The sequence below is a fragment of the Falco peregrinus genome, chromosome Z (genome assembly GCF_023634155.1).
Source record: "Falco peregrinus isolate bFalPer1 chromosome Z, bFalPer1.pri, whole genome shotgun sequence".
Lineage (NCBI taxonomy): Eukaryota > Metazoa > Chordata > Aves > Falconiformes > Falconidae > Falco > Falco peregrinus.
Window position 1 is genome coordinate 60,115,512 of NC_073739.1, and position 17,867 is coordinate 60,133,378.

The 17,867-nt window shown below is 37.4% G+C and overlaps 1 protein-coding gene across 1 annotated transcript in view; it reads right to left on the reverse strand.

Moving 5' to 3' along the window:
• DMGDH (dimethylglycine dehydrogenase) overlaps nt 1-17,867 on the reverse strand; it is a 44,868-nt gene that overhangs the window by 26,021 nt on the left and 980 nt on the right. Inside the window, exons 2-6 of the mRNA XM_055791568.1 lie at nt 16,834-16,999; nt 9,778-9,876; nt 8,332-8,496; nt 7,672-7,876; nt 804-1,052 (exon numbers count right to left, since the gene is read on the reverse strand). Of these exons, the coding sequence (XP_055647543.1) occupies nt 804-1,052; nt 7,672-7,876; nt 8,332-8,496; nt 9,778-9,876; nt 16,834-16,999 (884 nt within the window). The remainder of the gene's footprint in view (nt 1-803; nt 1,053-7,671; nt 7,877-8,331; nt 8,497-9,777; nt 9,877-16,833; nt 17,000-17,867) is intronic.

Consider the following 17,867-nt stretch of genomic DNA (forward strand, 5'->3'; position numbering starts at 1 on the left):
ACATATTTCACATTTCATTCTGGGCTCTAAGCATTATTGAGCATCATTCTGTAGAGGGACTTCACACTACTTTAACTGCAGTAAGTTCAGGAAGCTGTAGCAGTACAATCCAAAACCCAACAACGCTGACTGCTTTTCCTCAGGAGATGTGTTTTTTTAAAACAGCAACACTATTGACTTAAAGCTTTCTGTCTAGAAGTGAATGGAAAGCTGGAGCCTAGATATAACACAGCAATTACTTTATTTTTTTTTAAATAAGCAGCAGTATGACACAGTTAGGATGCTTTTGTACAAAAATGCAATACAAAACTACAGCTCTCTTGCACTTATATCTGAGCATAGCATTTCATCTAGGACATATCTTTACTATACCTGTGTTCCTATTAGACAACCACCTTATCTCTGGGGGAACAACAGAAATCCAGAGCCTCTGTCAGTATGCTGGAGAGAACTGTAGCTTAAAAAAATGCCTATTCAGTTCCAAAAGGCTACATAACACAGATTTGGTGACTGCATCTAATCAAAACACATGAGTATCTGTTCAGAGAGTTGGGTAAGACTATGTTATAGATGTGTATTTTGTGCCTATCTCAAGTAGGTTTTTTTTATTTTACCTTTTTATTTCTATTCACTCTTATCATTGATTACAACTATTCTTTGAAAAAAACTTTCTGCATTACAATCCTGCATTGCAAATATTTTCTATTTTCCGTTACATATGGCAGCACAACAGGATGGTATTTATACACATTAAAATGTGTGCTAGTGCTTATCAATTTTAAAGATGTAATGTTCTTAATTACCTGGTGGGACTCCATTTGCTACCCATGAGTCCTGCAGCTTCATCTTCTCCTCACTTTCATATGGTCCAAATAAAAGACCATCCCTTTCTTGCCTTAGATAATATGATCCTTCTAAGTCACGAATCACAGGTAATTCTGTCTTTAGGGCTTTCACTTCAGGGATAGTTGATGTCACAACATACTGATGATGAACAGGTATGAGAGGGTGTTGCAGGCCAATCATCTTGCCTATGTCACGGGCCCAGAAGCCTAGAGAAGATAAAAACCAACACAGAAATATTCAAACAGTAATTTCAGTGAATGGAAAATAATAGTAAGACATCCGCAGGAAGCACTGCACTTTATGGAATGTGAGAAAGATTTTTTTCCCCATACTTTAGATTTTTAAATTATTTTTCATATTATCCAGCATAATTTTCCCTCCATAATTCCATGTCCTTGTTCTTAATTATACTACCATATATTATTCTAGTATATAGGTATTAAAAACTATAATAGGTAAAATACAACTTAGGCTTCTAAAAGTTGAGAAGATAATTTAATTGACAGTCCCACAAACCAAATGGTTTATTTCAGTAAAGTAGGTCTGTAACGCAGTCCTAGCAAGGTCCAAGACACTGAAAAATTAGAATACATTAGCTCACACCACAGGTGTTATCCTAGCCTCTTCCTATCAACCAAAAGAGCTAGTATGCTTTCCCAAGACAGCAGTCAAGTCCTAACACCCCAATAAAGCAACTTAGAGAGAGCAACAGCAGACAGCTGCTCCTCTTTTGCATACATCATGTGACTCATAATAATTATGTCTCTCACATAGTAATCAATTCATTATGATGTTTGTATTAGTGAACAGTCAGCGTGCTCCGCCATAGTTGTTCAATTAAAAGTTCTGATACAGCCTGTGACCAGAAAATCCAAGCAACAATTTCCCTGCTCGTTGAAGCCTGCTCAAGGTTCTTCACGTGCACTACTAGGCATAAGTTACAGAAGACCTAGTTCTTCTCTGCTAAGGGTAAGCTGGTAAGACACATTCACTTAGTGAGGTACCTTTGCAAAAGTCAAGGAGTGGAAGCCACATAAATGCCAAAAATATTAGTTTGGGGTCTACATCATGGTTCATATTTGCTGTGGGGTTGGAGCATACAGACCTGGGAATCACACAGATACAAACGACTGGGATGGCAGCTTCTCTAAGAAGCTTGGAACATCCCTCAGCCCCACTCTCCTGACTCCTTGAATCAAAGGTCTCATAAGTGGGAATGAAGGAGAAAAATCCAATGAAGCAGGAGTTTTAGGGGAGTCTGGCAGTGAGGGTCGGGGAAATGCAAAATGGAAGAGGTAGCAGGGCCTTACAAATAGAAGGTGATGTGCTGTATGTGACCCAGGAAAAGAAGGCAGATCAGCCTGAAGTCAGGTCGTGTAACCAGTTGACTCCAAACTGTTTATGAAAATATATCTGCAGCAAGATTTGCTACCTGACACAGCTGTCCCTTCTCCTGGAACTTACACTCATGGCGCCTACTTTAACATACAACTTCTTTCCTGCAGCTTACTTGTCTTAACCAAATGCTCCCACCTATCTCTGAAATTGCATACTTCCTAAGATCTGGTCAAAATCTATCCCTCAGAGCCCTGAGGGTATTAAAAGGCATTAATGGCCCTGAACAGCCTCACCTGGGACTTGCACCCACACCCCTGCCCATGGGCCCAGGAGCCCCACCTCAGGTCAGTTCAGGACCTTCAGAACCTGTCTGAGCTGGATTGATTGCAGGTGTGCCTGTTTACAGCTCTGTCACAACCGTGCCTGTGCCTGGCCATGGACCACATTGATCCAGACCCTGATCCGTGGACTACTTCCCAGCTTGACCTCAGCCCAGTCTTGTCTCTCTGTGGCGCTGCCTGTTGATCACTGTCCAGCATCTGACCCTGGTTACCGTCACCAGACGTGTTCCTGACCTGTGGATCAACTTTTTGGCTTAGCCTCAGCCTGGCATCATCGCTGATCTGCCTGTGCCTCATCCCCACAAGCCTGTCTGGAGATCTGGACTGTGGGGTGATCCCAGCTGCCGGTCCTGGGCCTGCCTTGCTGCCTCCCCCGTGCACTGCAGGATGGAGCCCTTGCTGGCTCAGCCCCAGCCCTGCCAGCCTTGTTACTGTGCTTGGCTCCTCGTCCTACGGGGAGCAGCCAGCCCACGCTGCCTGCTGACATTGCCTTGGGAATACATCCTCCCGTGCCTGGCATGGCATAAAGCCAGGGAGCTGGGAGAGCTGAGCTGGGCTGTGCTGGCCTTGTGCCATTTCCCCGCACCAAGGAAGGCCTTCAGTCTCTTATTTAATGTCACAAACCAGCCTCTGGGTCTAACACCCGCAGTTTTTAAAAATGCGAAGTTTCTGAGGGAGAAGTTTTCTGTGGCGACTCACTTCACAATTGCAGACAGCTAAAGCAAGGGAGCAGGAATTCCAGGATAATGATAGAGAGATCTGCACAATTAAAAGCCTCTGCCAAACCAGTACCTGTTGTTCTGCACTTACCGTATGTAAGGCTTTTGCTTCTTAGTGGCACTCTCACCACTTGCAGGAGGCTTACCGACAGAACGCTTGTTAGGTCAGTGAAATTTGCTCAGGGAAGATCACACCATACTCATATGGCGAGTGATCCAAAACATCCTCAAAGCTACTGAAACCTGATTTATGTTCCCTTACACAAAAAGCAACCAAAAAATGTAATAAAGTTTAATTTCTAGCACATCTGCAAGGGTTTCCTCCATTACACATGACAAAAAAAATGTGGATTTAAGTGGAGGTTAACAATCTTTACAGAACTTCTTTTGATTTGGGCATTTCCATGTAACCTACAAAGAAAATTAACTTAAAGTAAGGTAAGCTAATGTTCCACAGAGGAGAAGGAAAGATGCAGTAGCAGAAAATTCCATCTCTAGTATCATGCACTGCCTTCCTGCCAAAATTGCTTGGACTTAAAGACATATTTGGAAAAGAAATACTGCTCTGGAAGTGTGCTTCTAATAAATACAATTTTTTGCTTACTCATTAAAACAGAATCAGTAGGAAAATATAAAGAGCAAACATATTCAAGCTCCTCAAGGAAAATAAAAATGGTTAAATTAAAGACTTAATTTTAGGTCTTTGAAACTTAAATTAAAGACTTAATTTTAGGTCTTTGAAACTTAACTTTGTCTCGCTCAAAATAATGTTACATTTCTTAGCCATTAAATTTGCAGAAGTACATTACAAACACAGCTAAACTTAAATTACTTTTGAATTAAAGGCAAATAGTTTAGGTTTGCTCAAAATCAAACCTTAAATATTTTATACTCCTAAAAAATAATTTATTATAAGCGCTTATTTAATTGCTTAAAGTAACAACAGCTAACATTTACTAAATGAAAAATACTACAATTTCTTTCTTCAAAGTTTTTGAAGCATGTGCAAAAGCTATTACAAACACAAAAATGGCAAAAGGAATAATACATTCGCTGAATCAAAATTATAATTGGAAGCAGATGCCAAGTCCTATCACACATAGTAGAGATAAATGAAGACATAAATTATATCTCTAGGATATTTTTGAAGATTAAATCGTAGAGATTGCAAACATCTGATGCTAAAATATTTAGTGGTGGTATTTCTTAGCATATCTGCTGAACTATGTAAGCAGGCTATCTCTTGTTTCCAAAAAAGAAAATCTGCCATTACTATCTATATATAAATGGTTGTATATACAGTATCTACACGTCTGCAAACGTGCTTATATACACACACATACTGTATATATAAACTAAATTCATTATTTTTGCAGACTTTAATCAAACATTCCATTATACATAGGCTGCAAATCACTTCAACAGGCTCAGTACCAGTTAGTTCACGCCAGGGATTATTTATTAGGCATCTGCTTTCTTCCAAAATGGAAATCTCACATAAGGAACAGCTAAAGATTGGTTGAATCTAGTTTGTTCCAGTTCCACAGCAGATGTCTGTTGGGGGATGAGGGGGGAGAGAGAATGTAAAGAGCCTTTGGATATATTTTTCTTTGCTAGTATTGCAACATGAGCCTAAAACATGAGCTCTGAATTATACCAGTCATGATCTGTGGTGGAATGAGGCAAGGCTGAGAATAAGAATGAATGTTAGCTGAGAGAATATTTGTAAGATGTATGTGTTATACAGTATTGATTTCACATCCTTAGCCAGAATGTTAAGCAGTATGTGCTTCAAATGTTCATTTTGGCTTAACAGTTAACTGCACAAGAGAATGAACTAAATATATTGTTGGTTTAATAACTTATTAAATAATAAAGATGAAAATATCACAAGGGTGCATTCTAATTTTTGCAAACAAACTCTGAAAAGCATTTACTAGAAAACTGCCTAATGTCAGCTTGATACATAAGCCAAAGAAAGATAACTACACTACAAAAATAAGGAAATTACTACATCTGTGATACTTCAGCTATATGATGCAAAGTCAATAGTTAGGAATAATGAGTGCCTAGAAGTTTGTGGTCTAAATAAGAAGTCTGATTGCCAAAAGAGCTGCCTTCTCATTCCATAATCTTGGATCACTCCCAGACCAATATATCCATAGTGAGTAACAAATGACATAAGGATCCTATTAGTAAGAGAGCTTGTAATTTTGTAACTGAATGCTGTCCCATAATTCATGCCTGAAAGCCATGAACTGAGAGTCCAAAGGCAGTCAAATATTGATGCCTCTCATCTTCTAAGTGCTTGACTTTGTGGTCTAAGTAAAATTCTTTTAATTTGATTTCCCTGTTTGTGTGGTTGAATGCTTTCGAAAAAGCATACTGAACCCTTCTAGTCCCGTCTCTCTCCAAAATGTCATTATGTGGCACTCATGAGCATGCTTAGAACCTTAAGGTGAACTTTTTTAGATCCCTACTATTTTAGCTTGGCATATAGCAATAGCAAGTGATCACCTACATATTGGGAGGCATATGATGAGAAAGCACACTTTTCAACGGGTTTCCCAATTAGTCTCTACTGAAAGCCTCGAATGATCTATCATGGGGCTGTCTACATCACAGACACTGAAAGAAAGGTCACCCAGTAAAGCTCAGCCTCTCAGAGTTCAGCACTTTTATCCCATTCCCTCCAAATTTCTCTCTATCCCAGTCTTCTGCCTTCCCCATCCCTGCTTGTCCCATACCTGTCTTTCCTTTCTGCTCTCTCAAACTCTTCTTACTCCAGTCCTAACATCATTCTTCTGCTATTTTACCTCTGTCTGCAAGCCAGTCTCTCTCATTTGCAAATCCTGTCCTACTCCTCTTCCTTCCAATGTACTCCCACCTACATCTCCCTTGCTACTCCGCCAGTCTTTCATGCAGTTTCACACACAACCATTCCCCAAGTATCCTTCCTCAATCTTTTTGTCCAAGAAGCTCCAGCTCCAGTTCCCTTAATGAAACACGTCAGATCCCTTTCCACTATCTTTCTCCATGGTGGCATCCCCACTGTTGCCATCCTCACAGTTGCTCCTAGTTTCAGGTTCCTTCTTCAGCAAGTCCTCTAGCACATAAGCATTCCACTTGCTGTCAGTGCTCCCAACCACCTCCAGGAACCTTTCCCAGGCATTTCACTGTCGCAGTCTATTCCTCTTCTAGTCCAACTTACTATAAATCCAATTGTCAGTCATGGTTATTCTACCCACCAACAAGAAGAGTCCCTGTCTTGTTCAACTTCTTCATGTTGTCTGTTTTGCACTAGAAACAGATTTTTTTTCTTGTCCACTGCACAAATGTAGAAAGGAATTATAGAGACGTATCCTTGGCTCTCAGTTCACTTGTCCCATCTGAGCAAGAAGAGAAAGTCCACTTGAGCCATCATAGCTTCCTACTGAAGCCTGATTATTCGTTCACTGAGATGGGATGTGTGAAAGACTCATGCCCTAAAAATGCAGGTATGAGTCAGTTTGAGACAACAGCCTGCAAAAATGTCATTCAAATGGTAAATATTGAGCATGTTTTCAAACAACTGAAAGAAGAAAGTCTTCTACTATGAAGTAGAAGGCACGCTTCACATAGGAGATGCCAACAGTTTGACCAGTAATATATTTTTCTATAACTTGTATAAAGCAGCATAAAACTAAGTGAATTGCATACAGGTTTTTAGATCTATCAGCTTGTTTAGGGAAACAAACACAAATCCAAAGGACTCTTGCCCAAAAGTTCTTTGAAGCAGAAACATCAGTTTGGCTTCTTTAACACAATGAAGAATAAAATTTACATATGTAAAAACAAGTCCTTTGATTCAGGAAATTTTCGTTACATGAAAAAAATATATTGTTCATCCAAGTGCATGTTTAAAATACTGCTCAAAGGGCAATAAACATCTTCTGTTTCAAGGATATGTGGATAGAGTTAAATCTTAGAGAAAGACAATACTGAAATAGACAGGGCTATCTCACTTGCTGCAAATCCTCAGTCTCGTTGAAAAAAACAGTGAAGACATTTATACTTCATTTTTACACGTAATCTCCATTCCTAAGTAGCTTTCGTAAGATTTAGAGGACAATATGCATGGACAGTAGCCTCTCTTCTACACAACTTACTGTAGACCAGTAAAGGTCTCTTCTGCTATTAAAATCTAACAAGACAGCCTGACTAGTAACTACTGGAGACAAGCCAGAAAGAAGTATTTTTGATGCCTAAGCAAGGACAATTTAACATAAGAGCTAAATTTTCACAATACTGTAAAGTAGTATGTGCAAAGTACATTTTATCACAAACCAAGTGAATATTCAAAAATATACTATTTACCCCTCTAATCCACACCATGTCAGCTAGTTTGTAAATCTGAAGACTATACAAATGCTTACATTAAATCCTACCTGCAGTATTCACAATTCTCTTTGCTTGAATTATTCCAAGTGGAGTTTCAACTTCCCATGTCCCATCTGATCGGGAGTTCAGATTAGTCACTTGGACTGGGTAATTTAATTGGGCACCGTATTTTCTGGCTCCTGCAGCTAAGGCCATAGTGAGAGAATAGGGATCAATATGACCATCTCCAGGGTTATATAGGCCAGCTAAAACCTAAGTGGAGGTAAAATATCACAAAATGAAATAAATTAATATTTATCAAAAGTAATGATTTTTTTGAAAAAACACTTCCTTTTTTAAATGCAGTAAACCTTCAGGTAATCAAAAAAAAAAATGTTCAAAATATATAATAATACCAGGGCTACAGCTTTCCAACTTAACAAAGGTCTAAGGAAGTAAAATTGCCCAGTTCTCCCATGCAATGAACAGTTACAAGCTTTAATATTATAATACTATATATATTTTAATGACTAATATGCACATTGGCAAACATTATGCATTAAAATGCACGTGAGTCTGATTTTATATTATAATGCATCTTTTTTTCACTGGAAACCAAGAATTTCTTGTACGATTTGTATAAAGGGAACAGAATTTATGTCTACATATCTGATAGACCAATAGTTAATTGCAATGGAAGTTATTTTTCAAAAAATTAGGTTCTTTACCATATCCATATTCAATAAGGGAAAGAGCTCTTGTACTTTCTCAGGCGTGATTAGGTACTGCTCTGTTGGGTGCCAACCAGCACGAGTCATTTGGTATTTGAATTCATCAACCCTAGTAGGGGTTGAAGCAATTCTGATGCTGCCAGGCTGATGAAACCCCACAGCCTAAAACAAAGAGCAAAAGTGAATTACTGAAAGAGCCTTTTTTTATCTCCATAAATGTATGTTCCTACACTATGGAAGTCTACAGGAATTTTGCCACTAACACCACTGAAAAGAGATTCGAGTAAGTTAGGTGCTCTTGAAGGAACAGGGCTTAGATGTAAACAAGAGAATGTAATTTTTTTTAAAAAGTTACCAAATTAACTTCCTAGGTTCATACATGCTATCCTCAAAACAGTTGTAAAACCTTTTCTTGAATGTCATGATACTATTATTTTTATTAAGATTTGATTAATATTTGAATTTATGTGCTCATAACATTTCCAGAAGTAGAACCTGATAAATCTCAAAAATAAATATAAAATCGTTTACATTAAAGTCTATCACCTCCATAATTTTCTATTGAGATGCTGCAGCATATCCGTAACTGACTGAGCACCTTTATTGACACAATGAATAACCACACACCTTTTTTTGTCTTTTTAATAAAGTAGAAGTCTTTACATAGGTGGACACTAAATGCTCATGTTCTGGTATACACTATTTACTTCACATTTTCTATATTACATCAAAGGATATAAATATGGCTGAATAAGTCTTTTAGTGGAACTCACAATGATAACTTGTAGTATCTCATCTAGCTGGGCAGTAGAAAGAATAAAAAAAACATTTCATTATATTTATCAAGCTTGCAGACCAGTACAGTGTGGACCGTGCAATTTCTGCTGCAGTCTGAAGCAAGCATGAAACAGTAGATGAAATCTATATGGCTGACTGATGCCAGATAAAAAAGATAACTCCTGTGTTTCTCTGCATACCCATTCCTTAAGTCACTAAATAAAAACACATCTCTGAAAGGGATGGGAAGAATTGCAGCCATCTTCTCAAGTACAGACAGCATCATATCATATGAGTTTTTCAATGGATGTGTTTAAAGCAGGAATGTATCATAATCAATCCATTCATTCCAGATCCTTGATGCTATTTTAATTCCTTACCAAGTAAAGCTGCAGGCTCTCAGCTTGCTGAGCTTCTGAGATGTTTTATGAAAACCATTTTCTTAAACTTTAGAGGGACCTGGGAAACCATCTAAAACACTTAGTGACTAAGCACAAGAGTATAGCATAGGTATGCAGACAGGAGAATGTATTTCAATAAAAAAGGGAGCCTTATGATAGCCATGAACACAAACATATACAGCTTGACAACTCCGCACTTTTTTGTAAGAGTATTGGTAAGGTTAGTATTGATCTCAATTAATACTTTCAAGGTTAAGGAGATTACCTGTCCAGTCTCTTCCTCTAGCTTTTCATAGAGTTTGATGCTGTAGGAATGGATTTTCTTCAGGTTTATTCCAGGATGAAAATAAGTAGTTAAACCAGCCTTAAGTGAGAAATAGGAACATGGAAATATGATTAGAAATGCAGCTTTTTCTTTTCCTCCTTCCAACTGTCATTCAAAAAGGAACTGTCAAGATAGTGTAAAGAAAAGAAACACATGGACAGCACCAACTGCTACAAAATTAAAAATAAAATCCTTTCCCTACTTATGGCATTCTTGTTCTCTGCACACGTGTTTTTCCACCTGTTTTTTCTCATCAAATTTGTCAACCCATGATACTGTTGCAGTTGTTCTCTCCTATGGTTTCTTTTCTTCCTTAAATTATTCAGCTGTTTCAAATCTTTGGAAGAGACACACAACTCCATTCCTGATCAATGAAATCAACTGATTATCTCTATATATCTCGTATCTTTTATAATAAAAGGATCTTTTCCTTCTTGCAAATAGAAATGGGAGAGAAACCAAACCTTGACAAAGACTAGATCTTCACAAGAGTTACTAGTTTACTGGAGTATGAACAGCAGCGCAGTAGAAGTCATAAAGAGCAATTGCTGCTGCATTTTTGAAGTAGCTTAAGAAATTACGTATTTTGCACATCATTTTACCAGGTCTGGCTTTAGAAAGCTGTCAAGACACTTTGGGTTCATGCAGAGGTAAAACCAAGAAGATACTACAGCCTGTTCCATATTTAAGGAAATTGTTCCCCTGCCTACAGTAGAGACAGTTGCATCAATCTAATGACATTCATAACTGCAGACAATAAGCACTTTAAAAAAACAGAATTAAAGTGTTAGTGAAGTTAAGAATATGTCTTTGTATCTCCTGAACTTGACACCTCACTTAAACTCTTCTTCCAAGTGAGACAACAGAAATAGAAAATTATTTTAGCTTTTCAAGATGTGTAACTACACTGATTTAAATTCTTTATTTATATAGTGCATATTTTGCTAACTAAACCAGAACTTATTCATAGATTAAATTTGCTTTCAAGGGAGCTAGACGCCAGAGTACACCTTTGAGTTCATTGCCATTCTGAGAAAAACCCACAGCAGGAAATATAAAGGTGTAAAGTAACACATAGAGTAGATTTTGATAGTTTCTAGGTTGCCTAGTATGCATCTACATTAACTATTCTTGATTTTAAGTTGTCAAATCTGTTCTGTGCTACATATTTTAAAGCTTTAACTTTTAAAGGCAGTGGAATAACAGTATACATATGGATAACAAAAGCAAGATTTAGTGGTCTTTTAAGATGCATTTTAATTCAAACTAATTTAATTATGCTAAGAACCTACTAAATTTTACACTTCTCTGTAATTAGTATCAACATATATTGCATGAATTAAATCACACATCCTTATTTTTTTAAACCATGGTCTCCTCTGACCCATCCTTCTTGGAGCAGCTTCACATTTAAGACCAGACCCCTTTCTTCAGAAACACTTAGCTTCAAATTGCTCTTAACAAATGGCTTACACTCAGATACCATTTCCGTCAAAAAATATAAATCATACTCACTGCCTGAGATGACAGGTACTCAGTATCTTCAGAGCAAAAGCATGATAACTGTCTGCCATTACTTATTGTATGTCTTTATGCTAGCCGAGGTTTTAGAAACTTTTCCTGCCTTTCTTTGTGAGAATTTTATTTTTCTGATACCTTACACGTTTATATATGATAGCCTTGTGTACCACATCACTGAAATGCCAAAATAAACCAATGGAAAAAGTGAAAAATTAATAATTTACCAGTATTCTATTTTTGAGTTGTTCCTGTATTTTATTAATAAATTTAGGTCTAGTTCCCTAAATATGTTCAGTATTCTTCATTAACTCAACAATCTGAGTTTAAAAAATGATGACACAAATCTGTAGAAGGGAGATAAACCTGCTAATAGCCACACTAAGCACAAAGCAGGCATGTTGCATTCAGAAAGTCCCTGGGCTACATTAAGTCTGGAAAAATATTGCTAATCCTTATTATCACATAGGATCATCATCATACTGGACACTGCTGGAGACTAAGTATTTGACCAAATGTGGTTTCCATCTCATTTGATATATGTTGTAGACACATATATTTTAATTACCTCAGGTGAAAACCAAGGGCTGTTTCACTGCAGAATTTGTAATTAAAAGTTGTTTGTTTCTGAAAATGTAAGTCCTAAGGGCCTTTTTTCTGTGCATAGAGAATAAAGAAATAAATTAGGCATTGGAATGTTTACAGTTCTGTAGCCATGTACGATACCTATAGGTAATTAATTTCTTGTACCTGCAAATTTTGTCATGTCATATTATTTTTACTGTCTTCTTTTATTTATGTAAACATTTTCTGGTCTACTGGGTTTTTTTTCAAAATTTAGTAATATATTTTCCAGATGTAGGGAAATTCAATTTTCATGGTCACTATTATTAAAGTCATTTTGAACCAAATGAACCACAAATCACTTGCAAGTTAGCTACAAAACCATACACATTCAAGAGCATTTAATTGCAGGAACTAAATAAAAACTTCTCTCTCTGACATTTTTAAGTGAAGAAAAGAATTTTAAACACATTTGATGTCTTTTGGCTTCTGATAATGAATGTTTCTGATTTCAGGAATGCATTTGAGAGACAATTATAACCCGACTGGACTATATAAAAATTAAAATCATAGAATTATAAAATAATGACAATAAAACAAATAGACTGAATGGGACCTCAGGAGGTCTCTATCCAACCCCATACCCAAAGCAGGGTCAGCTACAAGATCAGACCAGGTTGCTCAAAATTTTCTCCAGCTAGGTCCTGAAAATCTCCAAGGACAGAGACTGCACTACTTCCATCACCAAGCATGGAATTTTGCATTTGTCCTTGTTAAATTTAATAAAGTTCCTCTCCTTCAGTCCTGCCTAGGTCACTCAGCAGGCAGCCCTGCCCTTCAGTGTACTAATTGGCCCTCCCAAGTCTGCAAATTTGATTAGCATGTACTTCATCATCTACTCCAGATCATTGATAAAAATATTAAACAAGATGGGTCCCAGCACAGACCACTGTGACACTGCACCCATCTTCAGGCTCTGGGTAGAGTATGACCCCCTTAACCACTACCCTGTGAGCCCAACTATTGGAATTCTTTTAACTATGTAGTTGTCCAGCCATACAAACCATAACATCTGAAGTGGAATACATGAATATTATGGGAGACAGTGTCTAAAAATTGCTAAAATCTAAGCAAGTGACATCAGCTGTTCTCCCCTTGTGTATAAATTCATTTTATTATAGAAAGCAATCAGGTTTGGTCAGATGTGATTTACACATGGCAAATCTACGCTGACTGTTCCAAATCACCTTTTTTCTCCCTTATGGGCCCAGATCTGAGACTCGCTTCATGGTTTTCCCCTTTAGCTCCATTGCTCATCTCTTTTGCTTTTGTAAAAGATGCATACGTATGCCCTTCTCCAAATGCTGGACACCTCCACCAATCTCCACAGACTTTCAAAGGTGAGATACACCTGTAGCATTGCAATGCCATCAGGAGCATTATTGGATGCAGCCCATCTGGTCCAATGTATGTGCATGAGTCAAGCTCTCCCAGTAATCCCTGCTTTTATCGTCATTGACTGCTGGTAGTTCCTCTTCTCCTTGAACCCTGCTCAGAGCACAGATGCCTGAGAAACCTTGTCAATGAACACTCAGGCAAATAAGGCACTGAGTACTTCAGCCTTAGCAGTGTGCACTGTGTCTAAATTACCCACCTCGTTCAGCAACAGTTCCGCAGTTCCCTCGTTTAGCCTTTTGCTGCTAACGCAGTAGAAACTCTTCTTGTTGCCTTTAATGTCCCTTACAAGTCTTAACTCCAGTTGATCTTTGGTTTTCCTAACATCCAATTCACATGCCCAGACAATTTTGCCAAATTGCCCCTTTGTAGCCTTTTTTTGCTTCTACCTCCTGTGTACTGCATTCTTGCTCCAGAGCTCACTCATGAGCTTTCTGTCTGGTCCCGATGGCCTCCCAGTGTATCTACTTGTTTTCCTGAATTCCAGTGTGAATCATTTTTGTATTTGAAGGAAATTTACTCCAGGTTTTGCTATATTTTTATAAGACAGAGATTTTGTTATTGTAGGTGAACACAATCTGGGAAAATAATTTTAAGAATGGCCACTTTGCTATGAGAATTGACAGAGATTTTAAAGCATTTTTATAGTTGAAATGTTTATGCATGAGTTTTTTTCTATTGCAATCTGTTTCAGATTTTATACTAATGCCATTAGTAAATTAGCATTCTGGAGGACATTAGTACTAACACTGTTACACCCTATTCCCCCTTCTTGCAAGTCTGGCCAAGTTGTAACAAGATTTTATTTGTTTTGTGCTGTGCTTTATTAACTGTCAGCAGCAAAATCAATTGCATGTTGCAATCAAAAGTATCACATAACAGAGTATGTTAAACATTTTCTTAGAAAACACCTTTTAAAAAAGTGACAACACAGAAAAATCTATTTGCTGAGTAAATTATATACATGCCTTGTTCAGTCCCTTGAGTTTCAGTGAGATTGCAAATAATCTGACCTGCAGAATAGTACAATTTCAAGAGTTCTTAAAGGCTAGGTCTTGACCTAATCTACACATATATAATAACCACTACTTTGTCATAGTTACATAGGTATAAAAATGAGCAGCACTTGCTCTATTATTTATATCTTCTTAATACTGGTAATATAAAAATGTACACATTTTCTGTGCTGTTTTAATAACACACATGAAAGTCAGCCAAATTTATCTCAGACCTGAGAAGTGGAAGAAAGTTTTGGCAGCAACACCAGCAGGAATATGATCTATATGAAACATGATCCCAAGCTCTGGCAGGACTTAGTGGACTGTGAAAGAGGGAAAATGTGGTACAGCAGAGCAATGTCTGAACCAGACTCTCAACATTTGTGACTGCAAGCAATATACTATGTGCCATTTCACGAGCTAACAATATATAATTTTCATCTGTATCTGGTATTGTAACACTGTGAGGAAACCAGTGATACATGTATGGTACCTAGAATAACAATGAACTCACAGTCACCGTTTTGACCTTATCATCTGAAACAGATTTATCAACTTCTTCATCTTCAGGCACAGCACTCTAATACTGAGTTAAATGAAAATAGACAGTATCCCATGTAGTTTACCTAACAGTTACTCATTTCAACCTCTCCCATAACTAGGTGTCTTGACACATTAATCGCATCAAATCCTGTTGCACAGGTGCCACAAGGCAGCCCTCTCCATAGCAGCAGTACTGACATTTTCTCTGCTGTGCTTCAGGTCCCTCCCTACCTTTGAAACAGAGTTCTTCACTCATTGCTCCATTACTGCATTCACTAAGAAGTGAGGGCAAAAATACTGAAGGAGAGGTTGCTTTACATAGTTATAAGCAATAAGCTAGAGACAGCGAGTATAACCAGAACAAAGGAAAGATTTAGTAACCACCCTCCATTCATGATTTTGGTTTCTTATTCAATTAGGGTATTTTTATTATTTTTTGAACACATATTGTTCTGTATATGCACTGGGTAGATAGAATTCAGTCTGTGCTTCACTCGTGTACTTAGGTCAAAGTACTTCTTTGAGCATTTCTTAGTTATGTTTCAATACACAAGACGCATGATCTGACACTTTGCGTGGTGGTGCTCTGTTCGCTGAACTGCATCAGCTGTGGTATGACTGTCTAACAGAGATGTAATTACTGAATTTTGTTTTTCCTAACTCTATACAATGTATTTTCTTTCGCTTTGTTTGCTGAAAACCGAGTAAAATGAAGTATAAACCCACTTATACATTTCAAGCTGTGATTTTTTTAATTTCATTTTTTACTTCTGTTCTCTTACAAGGCCACAAACATACAAAACACCTGCACTAAGATGAAGTATTTCAAACTTCAGACTTCCTCCCCTGAGAGAAGTATGAGAATACAAATAAAATACAATCCGAGTCATTCTCCTTAATTTGTTCCTGAAAGACACTCAGATAATACAGTTACAAGTACTGCATAAATGTTCTATTGTATTAACAGAGCAGTTCTATGACAGCAAATTGCTGAGTTTTTACTCTTCCATAGTGCTACACAGAGCGATAACATACTCCCAATTTCATCTAAGCGTAGCTGGAAATGAATGGAAAAAGCATCTGTTATTGTGACAAGCTTTATTTAATTTCATTACACTACCTACTCCAGACACTGACATAGAAAATATGTCAATTACATACATGCATGTCATGCACCAATATGTCCATGTGATTAGCATTATTACAGGAGGTGTCCCCACCCCACCTTTATCACACGTATGTCTTTTTAGTTGTTTTCCTTACGAGTACAGACAAACATTCAGCCTTAAAAAAACACCCAGAGCGTACTGTTACTAGCTTTGCTCCTCCAAGATTTTGTGTAAGGTCAGCAGTGGCAGGAAAGAAGGCTCTTGTCTCTACTAAGAATAAGTTTCTGGGACAGTGATATTCTCTGAGAACTGGACACTGAAGCTGCTTTTTAATCACCTCTTTTTCAGGATGGCACATACATAAAAAATAATTACACATACAACAATGCCAAAATTCACATTTCTGGTTTATATATGCCAATGCAACTACCTCCAATGATAAAGTCTGCAGTATAAATTAAATTACCTTAAAAATAAAACCTGAAATTTAAAAAGTCTAAGTTAAAATAAAGTTTAAAGTCCAAATCTGGTCAACAAAAATCTATAACCATACTAACGGTTACCTTCCAGTAATTTCAAAATACAGGATTTGTCCCAATTTTTACAAATGAGAAAAGTGTACTATGGACAGCTGAACCAACTTTTCAAAACTCATACAGCCAATCTATAATTCAGTGCTGAAGTCTGTATCTATAAAATAACCAAGATAATTGATCTCTGGAAAGCCAGGGAATATAAAGTAATGAAACTTCCACTATATAGATATATAAACTGCTGTTAATCTGAGAGATTAACAAAACATGTCTTACTGCATGCCAAGTAGATCCTGCAGTGAGCTCAGTTTTTTCTAGCAGAACAACATCCTTCAAGCCAGCCTTAGCCAAGTGATAGGCTAGACTCACACCAACACAACCACCTCCGATGATCACTGTATCTGCTCTATCCTTCCCCAAGGAAGGAGATCGGGTTTCTTTCCTGGGGAAAAAAAATAAAAAATAAAATTACAGACAGTTACAAAAAGACAATTGCACTTTTGTCCATTTCTTTTGTTCACTGCTCCAATCATAATATAACTTGATGTCTCCTTGGGAGCCTAGACACACCTGACTTAAAACCTAACGTGTTCATGCTTACCTTCTTGTAAAGTAAATGTAAAGGGTCATATACATAAACAATAGTAATACAAAAAGCAAAGCAAGTTTGCCTGCACTCACAATATTAAATCATTGTTATTTGTCCAACATACCCTTACATGTAGATCCTATTTCTCAATAAGAAACTGTACCTCCAAAATGACAGTGTCAAAACCTGACTTTTCAAAGGTGCTATAGTATATGGAACAGAAAGAATAAGTCTTTAAAAAATGTCAATGTAGTAAGGTTCCTTAAATTTTTAAAGCCAATGCCAGCAGACTACATCAGTGTGTGCATTCATAAACAATGAAACAATATTTATTTTCATGTTCTGTCTATTTTGACATATTCTACTTTGCTGAAGTCAAAACCTTATAGGAACAGGTATCTGTCAATGGCTCACACCTGCTACCACACCACACTGCACCTTCACAACCACTTTAAGCCAGCATAAACCAGAGCTGCTGCCATAGGCAGCCCCATTCTCCTTCATCTCACCTGATCCTCCTCTCTACACCCCATCCATAAAACAGCCAAGTGGCAAGCCAGATCAGGAAATCTATCCCAATTTTTAAAAAAAGGCCATTGTTTTTGATGTGAGACAAGGTAGGACCTCTCAATACAGTAGCAGTGCAGATTACCGTGAAACCACAGTATCTGTCTCTTCAGGATAGTTAATTAATACTCAGTTTTCTCTCTCCCCTCCTTGT